The 22,011-nt window shown below is 35.5% G+C and overlaps 1 protein-coding gene across 4 annotated transcripts in view; it reads left to right on the top strand.

Annotated features, from left to right (window-relative positions):
• The window catches only part of LOC122307491 (phospholipid-transporting ATPase 2), a 35,791-nt gene extending 27,725 nt beyond the window's left edge, over nt 1-8,066 (top strand). For 2 of the 4 annotated variants that reach the window (XM_043120402.1, XM_043120400.1), the window contains 9 exons: nt 1,386-1,492; nt 2,358-2,489; nt 3,678-3,831; nt 4,810-4,927; nt 5,061-5,234; nt 5,350-5,401; nt 5,813-5,940; nt 6,865-7,015; nt 7,520-8,066. In XM_043120402.1, the coding sequence (XP_042976336.1) occupies nt 1,386-1,492; nt 2,358-2,489; nt 3,678-3,831; nt 4,810-4,927; nt 5,061-5,234; nt 5,350-5,401; nt 5,813-5,940; nt 6,865-7,015; nt 7,520-7,852 (1,349 nt within the window). In that variant the 3' untranslated portion in view covers nt 7,853-8,066. Of the gene's footprint in view, nt 1-1,385; nt 1,493-2,357; nt 2,490-3,677; nt 3,832-4,809; nt 4,928-5,060; nt 5,280-5,349; nt 5,402-5,812; nt 5,941-6,864; nt 7,016-7,519 lie in introns of those variants that run through there. The other 2 variants (XR_006241764.1, XM_043120403.1) reach the window with 2 other exon arrangements.
• The last annotated feature ends 13,945 nt before the right edge of the window (nt 8,067-22,011 follow it).

Below are 22,011 nucleotides of genomic sequence, written 5' to 3'. Positions count from 1 at the left end.
GATAACAGAAGCCCCAGAAAATAAGGTGTCGAAGAAGAATCTCTTCAACTTGTCCGAGGAGCGCTCCCAATCTTCAAAACTCCTACCACTATTCTCCATCCAAAGACACCACATAATACAATGAGGAATCATTTTCCACACCACAGCAATATGAACGTTATCCCGAAGACCACTCCAACACCTGAAAATATCCATTACCCTTCTAGGCAATACCCATGCCACACCAGTCCGGTAGAAGATATCATCCCACAAAAACCTGGCCACCTCAGAATGTAACAAAAGATGATCCACGGTTATCCCCATTTTTCTTTCACATTTAGCACCAATCCAAAATAATAATACCACATTTCCTTAAGTTAGCAATGTTGAGAATTTTCCCAAGGGAAACAGTCCAACCAAAGAAAGCAATCTTGGGAGGTACCTTACACTTCCAAATGTTCTTCCAAGGAAAGTGGTCAAAAGGATCAAACTGTATAATTTCTACTCTCATTTGGAATCCAAATCATCCTATCCTCTACTGCAGTATCAATAATCAAAGCATACAATAAATTGAAAAAATCAGCAATGATGCCAAGTTTCCAATCTGGAACCGCTCTGTTGAAATAAATGTTCCACAAGATGGAACTATTAGAACATCCCTCAAATCAGCTACCATAGCCTCCTTATCTCTAGCTAACCAAAAGAAGGGGAAAAACACTCTTTAGGGCCCTTACACCACACCAAACATCATGCCAAAAACTAACACAACAGCCCCTTCTAACCTTGAGCCTAAAGAACTTGGAAAACTCCCCCCATCCCTTCTCGAATATACTTCCACACCCCAACTCCATAAGAACCCCTAACTTCATTAGAACACCATCTCCCATACTTAGAATCAACAACTCTCCACAAAGCCTCCTCCCTAATCCCCATGATACCTCCATAATCACTTCCCAAGAAGAGCCTTATTAAAGATCTTCTAGTTTCTAACCCCCAATCACAAGTGATTGGAGAACAAACTTTGTCCCAACTGATAAGATGGAACTTGACTTCACCCTCAATTCCTCTCTAAGAAGCATGTCAAACTTTACGGATACGAGATGTCATACCTGCAGTTGAAGGGGAGAGAGAGAGTATGCTGGGAGGTTAGAAAGTGTGCTTTTGAAAAGAGTGGTTCTGCCCCCCTTAGACAATTAGTCTTTTTCATCCTGCCAGCCTTCTTTCTTCCTGTGCATGTGAATTACGTGTTCTAGTTGGTACTGTGGCACTTAGGTTTCCCATGTATTACATTTATGTGTGTGGATTATGAAAGATTTGTTGCGATTGACGGAACCCCCTCATCAGATATGAAATGCTTACAACAATATGACCACTAAACTCTTTTTTGTTTTTTGACAACTTGACAGAGCCAAAGGGTCAGCTTCTTTCAATTGATGGCAGAACTGAAGATGAAGTGCATAGAAGTTTAGAGAGAGTTTTACTTACAATGAGGATAACAATGTCAGAACCTAAGGTATAGCTTATGCACCCTGTCAATCATGAACTTTATTTTTAGTCTCTAGTTCTTTGCTTCCATTCACATTCTCAGAGCTACTTAATTAAAATTTAAAGTAATTCATAAAGTGAAATGGTTAATGATGTTTCTGTATTGTCTTAGTTGATTGCTGTATGAACTTGGGTCTGTATCTAATAAACATGTGAATTCTAAAACAATGAACGTAATTGAGTCCACGGTGTATGTGTTTAGCGTTCCATTCTCTTTGTAACAGAATTATTACACTCTCTTTTTCTAATGTATAATAAGTTTTTTTGCACTCAGCATAGTTAGAGTAGCTGTTGGATGGAAATAACCTAGCTAAAATACCTAAACCCTTATTTTTATTTTTCAATTATATGTATGTTTTTTTTTTCATTCAAGAAAGTTTTAACTGCTCCTAAATGTTAGGTTTTTATGCAACCGTTCATGCTGATCTTTTCGCCTGTTAGGGTGCAGTCTAGTAGTCAAAGGGGGGGCTTGAGATGAGCGGTAGACTCGGACATTCTAGGTTTGATTTAGCGCTTGGAGTTCCCCTGGATTACCTGATTTATGGTTATGGGGAGTGGGGTCATATGACTTCCTTGTATCGCTAAACTAGCACGCATAGGCGATGCTCTTGTATATGTCCCATATACTTGGGCTTTTGTCTATTTCAGGATCAATAAAATTTTTGTTTATCGATAAAAAAAAAAAAAAAAATGGGGGGTGGGGTCGTGTTTCTAGTGTTTACTACCCAAGGGTGGATCTAAAGGGCCCTACCTAAGTATTCTTGTATTAAATTTAAGCAAGCAATGGCTTGTTCAACATAATTGTTTTCTCATAGTTTTATCTTTGCTAGCAGGATTTGGCATTTGTTGTTGATGGCTGGGCTCTAGAAATTGCACTGAAATATTATCGGAAAGCCTTTACAGAATTAGCAATATTGTCAAGGACTGCTATTTGTTGTCGTGTGACACCATCTCAAAAAGCACAGGTGACCATGTCTAACTTTTTTTGTTATCTTCATATTCAATTTCCTCCTACGTACTTTTTCTTTTTAATCTTGTTTAATATCTGCACACAATTGAGTACTCCATTGTTGTAGGATTCACATTCTTGGATTTATTCTTTTCTCTTGCTTACATAGTTTATATTCTCTTTTCTCTTTTTTCTTTTTCCCTCCCTCACTAATGAGGTAACGGCTGTACCATTGTGGATATAAGATGCACTAAGCTTTGAATGGTTAATGAATTATGAACTAAGGCGGCTTTGAAGAGTTTATAGTCTTCATAAGATCCATCAAAAGGAATCTCTGGTACTTCTAGTTTTGGACCTACCTCACCAAATCCATACTGCAACAAATTCCACCGATGCCATGAGATATTCTTTTTTATAAGATAATTTTGATGCTGTGAGATATTTAATCTAATACTACATCAAAGAACTTATTGATGTATATAATGTCTATTACTACATCAAAGAACTTATTGATGTATATAATGTCTAGTGATGATCAGCATAATCTAAAGCAGAGATGAAGAATGAACCTAATTTTAGACCACTTGATTATGTCGTGGATAAATTCATTTTCTGCTGTTTAGTCACAATTATTGCTTTGTGGACTTCACTAGAGATGCGAATTCTGAAGTGAAGAAAGAGCATGGATATATTTTTTTTTTTCTTTTTGAAATTTTGGATGCACCACCAATGTATCATTGGAAGTTTGGAGAGCTAATGCTTAGAGTAGATGCAAATTTTTATTGAAAATTTGATGACAGAATATTACGGAGATTTTAGTGGCATCTGCTACATATTAATTCACTTGTACTTCTTTGCTTGGTTTCTTAAAACTCCTAAATTTCAGGTGTTAGGTTCTCTATATTTTCTCTTCTATTAGGCATATATAAAAAATAAAACAAATTATGAATATTTTCAAGACTCATTCTATCAACATGTTCTGAATTCCCAGCTACAGAAAACTCTATATCAGTCTATCAGATATATAACTAGGTTTTTCTATGTGGTCTTGAAGACTTTTGTAGTTATGCTATGACTACTTTGTATTGGACAAAAGCCAATTAAGTGTGGTCCTTTTTACTTAAACACTAATTGTGAAGGCTACCATTTTGGTCCAGTAAAGATGACATTTAATAAGAATCTTTCTTATAATTATTTTTTGCAGCTTGTGGAGCTCCTAAAATCATGTGACTATAGAACATTAGCCATTGGGGATGGTGGGAATGATGTCAGGATGATACAACAAGCTGATATAGGTGTTGGCATTAGTGGGAGAGAAGGTCTGCAGGCAGCAAGGGCAGCTGATTATAGTATTGGGAGTAAGTCAATATATATCTGTCCGTGCATGTATGCTTGAGCTGTGCATTTATGTCTAGATGAGAGAGAGATGTTAGAAAGTTGTATTTATTTACTGTTGGATTTGGTTTTGTCTTTGGTAGTGAGTCACAGCTAAGCTTGGATAAATTTTATTCTTTTTCATCTGTACATGCAAATTTCTTTCAACAACACTTGAGATGTTATATTTCTGCAGGGAACTCAAAATGTTAGCTGACATTCTTATCAGTTTTGTATATGGAGATCCTCGATGCCATATTGGAGTTTTGATGCTTATTTTCTGACATTAAATATCTCTGTGACTTCAAACTGAGGTCTCCATAGCTCTTCTAATGCGTTGACCCTTGTTTGTCATTGAAAGACTACATAGCATTAGAGAAACTATTTAAGTTTGTATAGTGTGAGAAAGTTTAAAAGAGACTTACATATATCCTGTACTTCTATCCATTATTGAAAATAAAAATGATCTTATCCCTAGAACTATTTGCTGATTGAGCCTCAAATATCAGCTTTTAAGGAATGTTAGATTGTGAGTTGTGACGGGCATGATAACATCACTGTTCTAAATCAAGCTACTTAGAATCAGTTGGCAAGAGTTCAGGAATCAACAGGAGTTGCTCAACCACTATGTTAAGCCCCTCAAAGTGGATCGTGAATCTACCATGCATATTAATAACTAATAATTCAATTAAGATCATGCACGTCAAATCTTCTCTATTGGGCATATTTTATGCTTTTGGTGTTTTAAATGTCCTTCAAGTTTTGTTACTTTTTTCTTTGGCCTAATCATGTAATGTACACATCTCAGATGATGTTAGATTTTTTTTAGTCATATTACGATTATCTTAAAATTTAATATTGTCAACAAATATTAACTTATTTTTATTTTATTTAAGTATTTACTGTGTCGAGTTGGAGATCATAAATGTTGAGACTCAAAACTACTTCTCTTGGTTTGGCAGAGTTCAGGTTTCTGAAAAGGTTAATACTAGTCCATGGGCGGTACTCATACAACCGTACAGCATTTCTGGCCCAGTACTCCTTTTATAAATCCCTACTAATATGTTTCATCCAGATCTTGTAAGTTGTCAGTGTCCTTTGCTTTGATTCTTTTTCCAATTTGGTTCTACTGCATCATTCATTTCATTTTCTTCCTTTGAATCTCTCTCTCTCTCTCTCTTCCCTGTTGTACTGATATTGGAAAAACTTTTAGTTTCTCTTTTATTTCAGGTGTCTCTGGAACCAGTCTTTTCAATTCTGTGAGTTTGATGGCTTATAATGTTTTCTACACTAGTATTCCGGTTCTAGTCAGTGTCCTTGACAAAGATCTTGGTGAAGAAACTGTGATGCAGCATCCACAAATTTTATTTTACTGCCAAGCGGGGAGGTTTTCCGTCACAACTTATCCTTATTTGTTCATGTTCCATGTATTTTAAACTGTTCTATTTCAAATGAAAATTAGGCTTCCTGTTGGTTAATAGTCATTATTATTTTTTAAACAGGCTCCTAAATCCTAGCACATTTGCTGGATGGTTTGGGCGATCTCTCTTTCATGTGAGTTCTTGTTTGTTAATTTTCTTTTTCTTTTACTATCGTTTTTGCAACCATGGTTGGTTGGTTTACTTTTGAGCATATTCTCTCAGTTTTGTTGTTGTCTTGTCAATTTCTTATGTGCTGAAGTTGTGCCCCCTATTTTCTTTGCTCAATATACCTCCTGTACACCAAGAATTTGCATCCCCTCTTAACAGTATTTTTAATTATATTTTATTGCTCATCTTGGTAAAAGCCAAAAAAGAAAAGAAAGTAAAGAGTTCATTTCATATGATTTCATAATGTCTGCAAGTTGTTTTTCCCCAATATGAAATCAACTTAAAAGTTCCTTTCCTTGGCTAGTTGATTTGCTTGATAAGGATTAAGGAACAATGCCAGTTACTTTTATCTATTGACACTGGCTATGACCTGCAGGCACTTGTTGTGTTTGTAATCAGCATAAATGCCTATGCCTATGAAAAAAGCGAAATGGAGGAGGTTTCGATGGTGGCACTCTCTGGATGTATTTGGTTACAGGTCTTTGTTGTGACATTGGAAACCAAGTAAGCTTCAATCTCATTTTTCATGGTTGCAAATTCCAATGTCGCCTTAGTCCTATGAACTTAACACAGCCTTTTCTACTGGCATTAATAGTCTTCGTTTTTTTATCTCAATAGAAAATGAGGGTTGTTTGGTGCAAAAAAATTTCTAGAAATAGTTTTTCTAGCAATCCAGTGTATGATGCTACCAATATCTGCTAGTCAATGTAAAATACTTTGGTAGTCAGCAGAAAATTAGTCCCAAAATATTACAGGAACCCTTGAAAGTGGTAGTGCTCCACCCTCTCTTCTTTCTTTCTTCTATGCTTGTCTTTCTTCTGTCTCTTCAATTTCCGTCTTCCAGCTCTTTCATATCTCTCTCCTCTCTCAAATTCACTAATCACTAAGCTCTTATTTCCTTTACACATCCACCACCACCATATCCCTTTTTACCCCTTCCATTCAGATTTCTTCTGTGCACTTGTAGGCTTTCTTTGGGCTTGGGGGAGGTGCTTTGTTCCAATTCACCGGCAATAAATTGCACCTGGAAACTGCCCGCTCTTCCTTGTTGATTGAGACTTGCTAAGGCTAGATCAGTCTATCAGACCTCACCTAAACCTGGCCTGCTCTTTTTAAGTCAACCCTTGCCTGATTCTGATATATCTTATGGATGCTTTCTGGTTTCTCAAACCTGGTCTCCCAGGCCTACACTTCCCTCATTTCTTACCCTTTTCCCTATACTGCCAGCTGCCCAGAGTCTTTTGATGTTTGTGTGCTCACGAAAAATGCTTTCTGTGCTTGATTTTCATCGGTCTAAGCAAACCAGGGAAAAGAAGGGTGTGATGGTGTTTACTCGATCACAGAAAATGTCCACTCCTTCACATTGAAATGATTAGTATTGCTCATGACACTAATATAAGTGCTTGAAATATTTTTCACTACATGCAGTTCCTTTACAACACTGCAGCATATTGCCATATGGGGGAATTTGGTTGCTTTCTATTTAATCAACTGGATCTTCAGTGCTGTTCCATCATCAGGGATGTATACCATTATGTTTCGGCTGTGTAGACAACCATCTTATTGGACAACTGTGTTCGTAAGTTTCTTTTCCAATAATTTTTTTTTTTGGGTGGCTAACTACAGCTTGTCTCTACACATGTTAAAAGGACTGCCCCGGGGTTTTTTAAAAAATGGGGAGTATGTAGCCAAATAAAAGGAAAAGATGTTATGTCATCATTTGCTTGAAATAAAAAGTTAAAAACTGCTACACTACAGCTTGTCTCTACTCATGTTAAAAGAACTGCCCCTGGGTTTTTTCAGAAATGGGGAGTATGTAGTCAAATAAAAGGAAAAGATGTAATGTCATCATTTGACGAGCAAAGCATTGTGGTTGTTATGAGAATGTATGCTCCTCGGATTCATTGGTTTGCCACCTCATGCCAAATAAATGAAAAGATGGTTTTCTGTTCAAAATTTCCGACGTAGAAAGTAACACATGCACATGCACACGCGCGCGCGCGCACACATTCACAAACATGGGCCAAGCCACATTTCTGTACTCAAGTTATATGCTGATGATGCTTTAATTGTATTGATGCAGCTCATAGTTGCAGCTGGGATGGGTCCAATTCTGGCTCTCAAGTACTTCCGGTATACATACAGACCAAGTAAAATCAATACACTTCAGCAGGCTGAACGCATGGGTGGGCCTATCTTGTCTATTGGGAGCATTGAACCACAGCCAAGATCTTTAGAGAAAGATGTTTCTCCTTTGTCTATAACCCTACCCAAGAACAGAAATCCAGTTTTTGAGCCTCTACTATCAGATTCACCAAATACTAGAAGGTCTTTTGGATCAGGAACACCATTCGATTTCTTTCAGTCGCCGTCCAGATTGTCATTGAGTTATGCAAGAAACTGTAAAGACAACTGAATCATACAATTCATCCAGCAGCTTGAAACAAATGGTTTCTAGGTGCCCCAGATTTTGGTTTCATTTTTGTTATAAAAGAGCAGTGTTTGTACCTCAAGGAGGTCAGGAGAAATCCTTATTCATACAAGTTACAGAGATGAATAGTATATATGTACTGTTAAATTTTGGCCTGGCATAAATGAATTAATCAAATCACTGCAATCTTTAGGATCTAGATTTTGCTTAATGTAACATCAGGAGAAAATAATCGTCTAGTTCCGATGAGAAGAGTTGAGCAGGTCAGGTATATTTTCGGTAGCTGAGATTGACTAACTGAGCTATTCACTAATTCCCAACTGGCAAGCTTTATCATATATGCTAGTTTGGATTAGTGGAAGTTCATCCATATTTTCTCAGTTCTCTCAAATGATTGGACGTGGCTGCAGTTAACAGCTGAAGTTGAATATGTTGGAATTCCAGTTATCACTTCGGAGCTAAAATCACTAGATCAGCCATTGGCAAGTTCATCCACATTAATCTTTTTCTCCAAACATAAGGTTTTCATATAAGGTTTTAATGTGAATTTTTCTCCAAAAATCCACATTAAAATTTTTACTAATGCCTATAGTAGCCTTGTCTAGATTCTCCAACCTTCCTTTCTTGGTTGAATTGATTTTCTTGTTGCATCTATGGACTCAATACATGTGCATGTTCAAGCACAATAATAGAAAGTACATATTTCCTATCAAGACAGAGAGTTGGATTAGAATCCAAGTGCAACTATGCCAATCACACCCAACCCATGGCATGCATTATATTAAAGCCTAGATTTGATTTCAACTATTCAACCTCTTACCTCTATGGATATATGTGTACTCAAATTCATCAAGTGCCAGTAGAAATTATAACCTTAGGGATAAATTAAAACTTAGGCTTAGGTCATACAAGTTCATCCTTACACTTATACATGGCTCAAGACCTTAATCACCATTAAATCATTTATTAAGCATCCATGATGTTTCTAGCTTTATTCACCAAAAAAAAATCAAATCATGCGTCTTTCATTCTTATTCCAATCACAAGGCTTTTCTAAATGCACATTATTCAAGCCTAGGTAAACTAATCAAAATTTCATAAGTTGCATAAATTAATAAAAACCATACATGCTTAGATAATCAACACAAGATAGAATTAAAGCCTATTATGGCATGCTTCCAACTTTGAAATTAAACCTTTCAAAATCATTCTAAGACATTTATGAATCATATAAAATTATACCAACTCATGCCATGGCTACAAACTCAACCCAAAATAATTTATTTCCTCAAAACATCAAATCTGTCCCAGTTTGGTATTAACAAGCTAGTCCTTGGTTAAACTCAATCAAAAATTCATTCTTATGGCATAAATTAAAACCTAACATGTTATTCTAATACTTGGTAAGAGATTAAGCATGAATAATTATAAAGGTCGTGGCCCTTAAAGCTCTCAAACACACTTCACTCAAGAACTTCACCCAACTCACTCGATTTCCATTCTCTTGCACACTAAGGGGAGAATAGCTCTCAAGAACATCAAGAGAAGGCTGGAAGAAGAGGTGTGGAGAAATGAGGAGATGAGGGAGGTATTTATAGTGTTCAATGAAGGGGTGAGGGGAGAGAGACACAGCAATGGTGAGGCTTGTGTGGTGAAAGTGGGTGGTGGTGGTGATGAGTGAAAATTTCCAGATTGTGTCATCTTTGTGCAGGTGTGAATAGTGCCCTATGCCACCATGATCTCATCAAGGTCAGGTGCTACAAGGAGGATAAGGGTGCAGGGCTGCCGTGGTGTAGAAAGAAGAGAAAAAAAAAAATGAAAATAAGGCATGAAGTCATGCCATGATGCCGCAGGGTAGAAATCTGAAAAATTTGGACAGGTTTTTACTTCATTGCTTGCATCACCTTTGTTTTATCTCCATGGCTGAAATGCATAGGTATAATGATACTCTTTGATGCCCTTTTCAGGTGGTGGAAGGCAGAGGGATTGGCTGCTAATTGATAATGAGTGTGCAGCCCATGAAAGATGGTGAAGTAGGGTGGTTGTTGAGGGATGTTTTGCTCTGCTTGGGGTGGCTTGAGTCAAGACTCACCATGATGACTAGAGGGCCTCTTGGGGATTGGAGGAGGAGGGAGGTGGTGTGTGGTGGTGGTTCAGCCAAGTGCAAAAATCCAAACAACTACAAAGCCATTTGGTTTGGCTTCAACTAGACTTCTAATGGAACCAATTGGATCTTTATGGTCTGGTTCCTTGGAGACAATTCAACCAACACTCAAACTGAACTAAGAATGATAATATGAGTTAAAAGATGAAAATGCCCTTGAGAAAAATGTGTAATTGGCATGGGTCACGGCCTTAATTGGTACAATGCCCAAGTGATGCAGCAAAGTGCCGATTGTGGTGTTTTGGTCAATGACATGTCTTTGCCTCAATTGACATATGTTGGATCAAGATTAATATTCTAATTTAGTCTAAGAATTATGAAAAACAATAATAAAAATAGTAGAGTTTAGATAAAAAAAAAAAAAAGTAATAAATAATTAAAAAGGAAATTAAGTTTAAGACATGGTTTAGAGATAACTAATCATCTGTAAGTTGATTAATGCTCTTAACTCAAATTGAAAACTTAATTTAGATCCGAAGAAAACCTTAGGGTCGTGCGGTATAATATGGGTTTAAGGAAAAACAAATGTATGGTGCATGTGAACTTCAAAATAGAAGTGCAAAAGTTGGAAGACAAGGCTTTTGGACCTTTTTGGGCTTGGGGGCCTTTTGTGGAAATTGCTTTGATGTGGGCTTCTTGTGTGGGTTAAAGAAAGGGTCTTAGGTCCAGATTTGAGGCCTTAATAAGGGCTTCAAAGAGCAACCAAGATTGGGCCCACAAAGCATTTTTTCCAAGATTGGGCCTAAGGTCTTCATATAACCAAGTTAGGCCCAACTTTGTGTCCTTCTCACACTTGGGCCTATTTCCTAAGACTCTTCAACAAAGGTCTATTACTCCAAACATCTTAATGAGTTTAGGCTTAGATTCCTATTCTTGGCCCAACACAACCTTCTTAAACACTTTTGGGGTCAAACCTAAAACTGTCCACACTTATCCTTTTTGCTTAACCCACTAAGGATGCCAAGTGTCAATCTTCTATTGGTTCTTGGCAATTATTCTAAAAATAACATACTGAAATTCTTCCACTACTTCTAACTAAACCCAAAGTTTGATTCTAATAATAATAATAATAATAATAATAATAATAATAATAATAATAACTCTAAAAAAATACAATCCTATGCTAATTATGATTAAGGGAGTTAATGGCTAAGTCTTAATGGGCGTTTTAGATGGGGTGTTACAGAATGTCTGACGGTGCATTCAAACATAGATATAGGTTTGAAAATTTATGATTTGACTTTATCATTCGAATGGTATATTTAACATTTGAATGGATTGACAATCATTTTGAAGAGATAATAGGACGTTCGAACACTAAATACATATCATTTAAGAATGAGCATTATGCGTTCGAATGTTGGGATCATATATTATTCAAACTAGTACTGTAAATATCTAAACATTATATTATTCAAACTGGTACTGTAAATGTCTAAACATTACATTTGAATAAGAGTGAAATCCATTCGAATATTGGACCATATGTCATTTGAACTAGTATTGTAAGTGTTCGAACAATGCATTTTGACTCTATACATATTAGTGTATGAAGCAATCCCTTCAAACCTAGAACAAAACATGCATTCAAACACATGAAATGGTATTTGAATGCTTAGCAGTAAATGTTAAACCAGTACATTGAAATAAATATTAAATTCAAATATAATAAATATTAAATGATTCCACAATTAAAAAATTGTCCTCAAACTATATGATGGTCTTAACACTATATTAAAACATAATAGAGTATATTTCTAAGATTGTAGAGGCATAAATTGTTGTAGGATTATCAACTACTTCTCTTGGCGCATTTATTGGCAATGAATTGCCATCTCCCTCCACAACCTCTCTTGTTGTTGTTTTAATCGCATCTCCATGTTAACTTTATGGGATGATATTAACTTCTCTAACCCCTTTCACCTTGACCTTAGTTGCTTGATTTCCAATCTTGCTTTCTCTAAATCTCGAGAATAACTGTTTAATTTGCTCGTAGATCCTGAAGAAGAGGCAAAAGGTTTTACACACCACCACATACCTCTCAAATATCTAGAATGGAGTCCTAAAACTTGAAAAAAAAAATAATTCAACGTCGCATGCTAAGAACTTTTCATAAGTAGAGTCGTTACGAATTGCGATCATCTTATCCAACACAATAAGAAGTAATTTAACCTCTTAGATATGAGATAAATATGTACTTAATCATAAATCAAAAGTTTCCCAACTCTTACATAATTTGATTTTCCTTCAGAATGAGTCCATTTCCTGTCATGATTAGTATGTGATTTAGCATACAAAGTTGTCAGGTTATACTCAACAAAATTCTCTTCTTTCTATAAACAAACAAAAAAAAAATTAAAATAACTAAAGTACATTTACAATAAAGAAAAATAATTTAATACTTTCTTACCATTTTCTTGAAGAGAAGATGGAATGATCTCGAGTTTAATCTATTTACTTTATTGACATGTCTCATCTTTAAAGAAAATTTATTAGACGATATGAGATAGGAAAAATTAATAGAATATAATGAAATATAACATTTACTTTTTCCACCCGTCCTCCTGCATTCCTTGAAAAGATTTAGGTGTGCTTCATCAGTATTTTTAAGTTTTTTATAGTATTTGTGGCATCTACCTTTATACTTACAATATGCATTATTCATCAGTTCATCAATGGTATTATGCTCCTCTCATTGTCTAAAATTAAATTTAAACCCATCTTTGAAAATATTTTTAGAACGGAATTAATAAACAACCAAAACATCATACAACACACCATGTTTAGTAGACAAACAAAAGGAGTTTACTTATCAAACAAAGTTTATTTATATGGTTCTTAACATCTCGAGGAATTTTGGTCCAAGATGATCTAGCCATAGATGCATAGATATGAGTAAGAGTACCAATGTGAAAAGTACCAAGCTGCTGGATCTCCACTACCACCAATGTGGTCATCATCAATATTAACTTTGATTTTTCTTGTATTGCACACTTTCTCCAATCCAACGCCTCTGGTAACATCTCGACCTTAATGAAATTTTGTTGCAACTACATGGTTCATGAAAGAATTCATTTAATATGTTTTCAGTCTTAGTTAACATATCATGCTGTGAATCTTAAGATCCTAATGCGCCATCCTCACTAGGTGAGTTTAGCGGAGAGCTGGGAATAGGTGTAGACAAAAAAATTTCTTTATCTTTAAATGACATAGTTTTCTAGAACTATTAGAAATATCGAACATAAATAGCATGACTAGTACAAATTGATATTTTTGAACATGCAATAGTTAATCAGTATTGTGACGCCCCCAAATCCCCACGCCCGAACACGGGGAAATTGAGACGTCCGGATGGTGACAACCCGGGTCACCATCCCATCGACGGGTGCCGAGTGTGTGCAAGGCAACATATGTGTACAGAGAAACACGCAGCGGATAACGAAAGTCGTAACTAAGTACCAGAATTTTTCTTAACGTAATACAAGCTGTTTAAAACATACATAGATAAAATATTACAAAACACAAATACAGTTTTAACAAATATAAAACACCGCATCAGCAGCCTGGCGGAGCCGCATCCTCGGGCTCAGCCTCCTCCTCTTCGTCCGCTAACTCTGCACCAAAGGCTACGGAACCAAAAATGGTACCGCAGGTAAGTAAAACCCAAACACTACCAGATAAAAACACATAAAACTCAAACAAGATGCATGATACATGTCCAATGCACAAAGCCCATAAAACACAAGTTTTCCACACACGCCAAAACCCATTTGGCCCAAAAACACATCCTTTCCGAAAAACACGCCAAAAGTCACATTTGGCCGCCAAAAGTCCATTTGGCCCAATATCTCGCCAGAAGTCCATCCGGCCCAATATCTCGCCAGAAGTCCATTTGGCCCACGCCAAAAGTCCCATTTGGCCTCACAAACCATTATCCAATTTTAACCGCGTGCACCATGACCTCCCCTAGGGGTCATCCGCACACCCTGGCTCCAGTGCCACACCGCAGAGTACCACCGCGCGTGTGACACCTAACAAGCGATGCCCAGTTCCGCGCCCCGCGCGTGCGTAGCCAAGCATCCTCTAGCCCTCGCCAGCGAAGGGCCACGGAGTCGGTGAGTAGGGCGATGCCCGGTTCCGCGCCCGGCGCGTTCGTAGCCAAGCATCCCCTAGCCCCGCTCCCGTCATCGCTCTCGACAACTCAGGGGACATCACTCAGTTTATTCCGCTCCCGAGTGACCAGAGGAGCTCCACCGAGATAATAACTCATCCCGGCTTGGGCTCGTGATACACACGCACCCGTAAAACCACTCACGCCAATACACAGGCTTTTCACACAATTCCACAAACACACGTGCATGCACCATGCAATGCCATAACAATGCATAATAAAATAAACCAACAATCATAAATCAAATAAACAGGCAACTCCGTCCTCCATCCATCCGACCCCCGAAACTCCTCGGACTCAGTCCTGAATCAACAACCAACAACAGTAAATAATTGAATGAGCAATATATATTAAAATCTGAAAATAGGGTTTGGAAAATACTTACAGCGCTATATGGCAATTTTAGAAAACAAGCGGCGTTGCAAACGGCGGAAAAACAGCAACGTCACAGTGAAAATTCACTGTGGCCGTGGGTCTGAAAAACCCACTTTTGAACGGGGACAAACTAGGACACGAGATTGATAGGGGGTGGTCAAGGGATGGTTGTGAAGCTATTGGAAGTGATGAACGGCCGTGGGTGGCGGCGGAATCGCCGGAAAATGGCCGAAATACCCAAATCGGAAAGCAAGCTCGTAGGAGCTGCTCCGGTGGTCGTTAGAGGCCGGAAATGGGTGGGTTAGGACGGCAAGGGACCGGTGATGAAGTGGTGAAGAAATGGTGGCCGGAGGTGGAGCGACGGCGGCGGATCGGAGCCAAAACCGTGCGGCTTTGTTGGGCTTTTTCCGGTCAAATGGCCGGCCGGTTGGGGGTGAGCTTGGGTGGGGTGGTGCACCGGAGGGAGGGGAAGAGAATGGGACCGGTGGGGGGTCAAACGGTGGCTGGACGGCGGCGGTCTGAGCTGTTGAAGGGACGTCCGGCGTGAGGGAGAGGGAGGAGAGAGAGAGAGAGAGAGCTCGGGGGGGGTTCGGACGCGGGGAAGAAAGAAAAGAAAAAAGAAAAAGAAGAAAAAAAGAAAAAGAAAGGAAAAAGAAGAGAAGGGAAAAAGAAAAAAGGAAAAAGAGAAAAAGGAAAATGATGTGAAAAGAAATGAGGTACAATCCTCACTCCGGGAAAACGAAACAAACCGCCGAAAAAGATTAAAACTACAAAACAACTAAAAGAAATAAAACACAACCTCAAATAAATTAAAAACCAATTTTAAAACGCAACTAAATTAAAATAAATAACTGATATATTAATTAAAATAAAAACAATTATTTCAGCGAAAATACACTCAAAAGCGGGTCATCACAAGTATTAGTTTCGCTTTACCATTCTCCCTCATTATCAATGGATACATACGTGGGTCCACCATTTTCTGTAGTTGATACATCAATGAGTTTGGGCTCTATGTCTTCCCTACGAAGTGGGACCATATCATATTGATTGAGATCTATCAATAATGAAATAGTATGTTCATTTTCGTGATATGCTTCTATGCTAGAAGGAAGTTTGCATTTTCCATTTTGTTCATTAACTTTTGGGATAGTCAAAAATATGATGATATCCAAATTTTTGCACCACACAATAGGAACACCTATGCTCAGAATCATCCAAATAAAAGACTTGATTTGCTTGGCAAGCAAATATGAACGAGTTATCTTCATACAATTTTTTGGATATATTAATACTAATAAAGTATTTATCAGTATAAATTCTCAATCTTGAATTACTTACATCCCATAAATCACAATTAAACTATCAGAAAATATGTTTTTCCAGGTATTTTAAAGTGTACAATTCATCCGAGATTGCTTCAAAATTAGCATCATGCATCTTTATAATCTACATTAATAAAATAATTTTAATTATTTTAATATTGCAATAATAAGTTAATAAAAAAAATTTTAATGATTACAAGTTTTTCAAACCAACTATTTGTTCAAACCACAATAGAAATTCTTGCTCGTGTTTTTCTCTACATCAATGACACCCTTGGATTTCATCTCAATCATATGTTCACTGTACGTGTAATATTATACACATAAGCTTTAATTGTACTAGTAGTGACCACAGTTATAAATTATATTTGAGAGATTGTTTATAATTAGTAGTAAAATTATCTCAAGTAGTTGTCAACTTCCATGCAATTATTTAATACATATCATCAAGCTCTGTCCAATTTTATTCCACAGATATCATATCCACTCTATACATATTGGATGAACAATATGTGCAAAAATTGAAAGTGAAAATGATCGTTTTTATTGTTGCTATCATTGTTTCTTTCTGACTTCAAAAACCTTATTGTCCACTCTACAAAAGTATAGAGAACAGAAAGTGTGACATTTATTATAGATATATATCCCCACAATCGATCCTTCTGGGTGGCCATTATTCCCCACGGATGTCTTTAATTTATCAAAAAGCCATTCAATTGGCTGGATACATCTACCTATAGTCTACTGGTCCAACAAGTAATGTTTCATGGGACAAATAGACAACTAAATAGACCATTATATTGAAGAATGATGGTCGATATAGACTTTTTAATTTACATATTATTACAAGTATGTCACGTTCCATTTTCTCCAAGGAAACCACATTCAATGTGTGATAGCATAAATCTATAAAGAAGACTCTCAATTCTGTCAATGCTACAAGTACATCCTTAATCAACAAACCACAAATTCCAACTGCTAACAAGCATTGTAAAAACACATGGCAATTATGACTCTTGAATCTAGTGATCTTCTAGTCACGAGTTTGCATACATCTAGACATGTTTAAGGCATATCTGTCTTGTAACTTAATTCCCATCACTCATTGACAAAATATTTTTTATTCAATATTTGATAGTGTATACCATCCAAGAGACATATAAACTGAGTTTCCATTTCTTACAAGTGCTACTCCCTTCTTATACCCAACTTTAACAAATCTTTACATGAATTCACCGTATCCTTAGTTTTTCCTTTGATTGACATTAAGATACCCAACACGTTATCACATATGCTTTTCTAAATGTGCATAATATCAAGACTATGGCGTAAATTCAACATTGACCGTAGGGAAACTCAAAGAATATACTTTTCTCCATCCAATTTTAACTTTATAGTTTGTCGGTTCTTTTTCTACTGTGTAAATACTTGCCAAAAAATTTGATGGGATCTCCGATAATTGGTCTAGACTATCTTCTCCTGACAACTTTGATACAGGTAACCTCCATTCGGATTTCCCATCAACATTGTTGGGTTTCCACACCATCTATGATCAATTGGTAAATAATGACGATAACTCATAAAACACAATTTTTCTCCCATGCGTCAACCACTCCAATTCAGTCTCCTTATTACATGTTGGACACACCATCTTCCCTTTAGTGCTCTACCTAGATAAGTTTTCATAAACAGGAAAGTCATTTATCATCCACAATATGACAACATCCATATTGAACGAGGTTAATGTTAACACATCAAATGTACATATGCCTATCTCCACAATTCCTTCAACTTTGCAATTAATAGTTGAAGATAAACGTTTATATCATTACTCGGTGATCTAAGCCATGAGATAAGCAAGCTCATCATAAAATATGAATATTTCATGCACTTTTGTTTTCATAAACAGGAAAGTCATTTATCATCCACAATATGATAACATCTATATTGAACGAGGTTAATGTTGACACATCAAATGTACATATGCCTATCTCCACAATTCCTTCAACTTTGCAATTAATAGTTGAAGATAAACATCTATATCATTACTTGGTGATCTAAGTCATGAGATAAGCAAGCTCATCATAAAATATGAATATTTCATGCACTTTCAAGGATGCAAATTGTATGGCATTAAAAGCATAGACCAAGTGCTATAGGAAGTACTTATATTGTCAAATAGGTTGAGTCCATCTATTGCTAACTCCAATTGCATATTACGAGCTTCTTGTACAAATCATAAGTACTGTGTGTCAAGTTCTTTTTCATTGGATGGAATTTGCTAGATGTGACAAAAAGTAACATTCTTAACTCTTTCAAGGTGATGCCACCTCATATTTGCAGCTATTGAGCAAGATTTATATAGAGCCTTTGCAATCTTGAGATTTGCAAAAAATGTCTCAACACCTTCTACGGAGCATTTCACTTGCGATGAGTAAATCTTGATTCATGATAGACTAAACACTCTTATAAATTTTCACGTTGATGCCCAAAAAGGACATCGTCATTCTTGCATACATGGATCATATTATAGTCAAACTCAATACCTTATTTCCAATACTTTGCTTTATAAAATATACGAGATAATACATTACCTGCCAGTAATGCCTCTTTAAATAGATCTAATAGCATGTTAATTGCTTTTTGCAAAAATGCAACACATTGACTTTATATGCAGTAGTCTAATTGTAAATGACAATTTACTATGTCACGTGCATCCTGTATACAACTCTTGTTGGGCATCATCCTACAATCTTATAAAATCATCATTGTCAGTAAGATTACTAAAGCTTTCCCTCTGTATATTCATTTCCAAATATTCTCGCATCAATATCACCCAACAATTCCTCCATGTGTTCACCATAGTCACTGTTGTCTGAATTGTCACTAGCATTCATCTCACTATCATCGATAGTCTCATTCTCCTCAATGAAAAAATCAACTCTTCCAAATGGTTCACCATGTAATACTTTCTGTGTGCAACTCTTGTCAATTTCATTAACATAGAGATGCTCCTCAACCAATTTCAAAGTGTGACTACTCAAGTTTTTACATTTACGATGTAGATATCTAATACATCCATATGAGTATGCATTGCCTAGTACAAAGACTATAAGTCCCCTTACCCCCACATGCATATGTCTTGTAGTCTCTACCAAATCTATCTCCTAGGCATATTCAACTCTTGTTGATTGGCAATGCCCTAATACATTATCGTTTTCGATAAGTCAAAAATCCACATACATAAAAAAAAAAAAAAAAAAAAAAAAAAAGAGACAGGCAAAGAATTTATCTTCATCTAAACCAACCTCTAGGGTAGTTTGTCCTATCCCATTTGAGATTATATTATCTATATCGTATAGATTCTAAGCCATGTGGTCTCATGCCAAACAAAGTTCCTGCAACATTTTTCCTCAATTATTTAAGTATACTCGTTGCCAATTGTGTTCACACCAATTGTGCCACACATAGTGACCACATACACAAAGAACAAAAGGAGGAATGCTATCGAACTACAAAAAATGGACATGACAAAAAGATTAAGTAAATATGTCATATAGATCATATAATCTCATACTGTCCACTGTGAGCAATTCAAGAGTTAATAACACCTGTCACATTCACCACAAATGTAATGGGTGCAAATAACTCTTGAATATGTCTAAGGTTATATTTAATGCAAAACTCAATTGGTACAAAAACAAAAACAAAAAAGTTTCATCTAATACATAGTGGACTTGTTTAAGTAATAGTGCTTTTTTTTAATTCTTGATTTTTTTTTTTTACTTGTTTGAGATGTTTTAAATTATTTATTTTTTTCATTTTTTGTATTCTTTACTAATGAAATTGTTTTAAATTGTTGTTTTTCTTAACTCATTGTGTTTTTTTAATGATCTTCGATATTTATATTCATTTGGTTTTTTTTGTAGGAACAAAAATTCCTATTTTTCTTGGGTTGTTTAAGTAGTAATGCCTTTTTTTTTTTTTTTAATTCTTGGTGTTTTAAATTGTTATTTTTCTTAGTTCAATGTATTTTTTTATACCCTTAGATATTTGTAATCCTTTGGCTTTAGAGTTAGTAGAATTTTTTTTTCGAGGGGGGGGGGTGGTTAAGCAATAGTTTTTTTTATTCATGTTGTATTTTTACTTATTTGACATGTTTTAATTTATTTTAATTTTTCATTTATTGGTTTTTTTTTACTAACTAAATGATTTTAAGTTGTTGATTTTCTTAACTTGTGTGTTTTTGTATACACTTGGATATTTGTAATCCTTTGATTATTTTTTTGAGTAAGGATCTATTTTCTTGTTCAAGAAGTATTGTTTAAAATATATATATATATATATATCTTAGTGTTTTGTTTTTTTACTTGCTTGCAATATTTTAACTTAGTGTTTTGAATTTTTTATTTTTGTTCACTTGTATTATTTTAAATTTCAAAATTTTTTTAACGTCTTTTAACTTTCGCAACAAAAATACCGGGGAAACAAAAATCAAGCAAATATTCATTCCCAAACATTAAATGTAATTTTTGAGATTATTGTATCCAATAATATACAATATGCATTAAACACAAAAGCACAATATATAAAACCAATTATGGAACACACATCAAACATAGTTATTTAACAAACACAAATGAAGAAGATAAGAGCTTGCTTACCTCAAATACAATTATTTAATTAATCAAATTAAAGCAAGTAAATAAAATCTACCCAATCAAATATATTAAACTCAGTAATCAAAATCAACAAATTTAAATTACATCAACTACCTGAATTCAAAATACATACTCAAAGACTTCCGCCTCCAAAAATTAATCCATCGAAATATCACAGATTCTCTCTCTCTCTCCAAAAATTGTCGCTGGTAATGACTCACACAAGTATACACACACTCTCTCTCACTGCAAAACCCTTTTTCTCTCTCTCCAAAACCCACTCACGCTTCTCTCTCTAAGAAACTTGCAAATTGTGGGTGAAGGGTGCCAGCTCCAGATTTTAAGTCAAGGGTGAGTTTCATTTTTTCTTTTCTTTTCTTTCAAACTTATCACAATGAAATGTCTTAATAAGTAGAAAGTTATTAAAATGATGTCATTTTGGTCCAAATCAATATATATTACAATGACATTTTTATGACATTTTTCGCTCTATGCATTGCGATAAATCATGAGAGTCACATTCAAGCGTGAACTTATCCGTATAAAATATAATATATATATATATATATATATATATATAATATCTATTATATTGTAATAAGTGTCCATCAAGTTGCCATAATAATAAACAGTAACTTTTCTTATTCTTCTAAATCCGTCTGTATTGTGTGTTAAGTCTATGTGTAATAAGCAGTATATGTGTGTCAATTTTTTGGTGTCCTACCAATTTTAGCCTTACATATTTTCCTGTTTGTGTGTCAGCAGTACCATATCTGAAGTGCCATGTGCCGGCTATATCTATTTTCTTGTTCGTGTGTCAGCAGTATCATATTTGAATATTGCTGGCCATACTTTGGAAGCTACAAAAAGAAAGAAAAAGTATTTTAAAAAATAGATAATATACAAGATTAAAAGAGTATATCTTATACAATATTGTAATTTTTTTAAATATATATAAGTTTTTAGTACTCATTACTAAAGGAAAATAAATTAAAAAATTATAAATAAATTAAAAGAAATTATAAAAATAAATGAGATTTTAGTGTATTTCCTTTGAATTATCATTCACTTTAAAACTCTAACTGGAATTTTAGTATATTTCCTTTTATTTTCAGGTTCTAGGGTCTCGTGTAGCCCCTTGTGTCAGTAGCCTATATCATTTTTGTGTTAATAAGCTCAGTACAAAGTGATACAACTTTTTACTGTTTGGTAGTTCTATTGTCATGCGTAATGATTATGGCAATGTTATAGCTACCACTCTATCTCACCATTTTTACTTCCCACTTGACATGGCATGCCAGGTGTTTTATATATTAAAAAAAGGTGGGGAAAAACTCCCGCCCAACATCTTCCTCCCCCCCCCCCCCCCCTTTCCTATTTCCTCTTCAGTTTTCATTAGTCAAAATCCCCAACTCTTGATAAAATCAGTCATTTCCTCCAGCTCCTTT

The sequence above is a fragment of the Carya illinoinensis genome, chromosome 4 (genome assembly GCF_018687715.1).
Source record: "Carya illinoinensis cultivar Pawnee chromosome 4, C.illinoinensisPawnee_v1, whole genome shotgun sequence".
NCBI lineage: Eukaryota > Viridiplantae > Streptophyta > Magnoliopsida > Fagales > Juglandaceae > Carya > Carya illinoinensis.
This window is presented reverse-complemented; position numbering and strand designations above follow the sequence as displayed.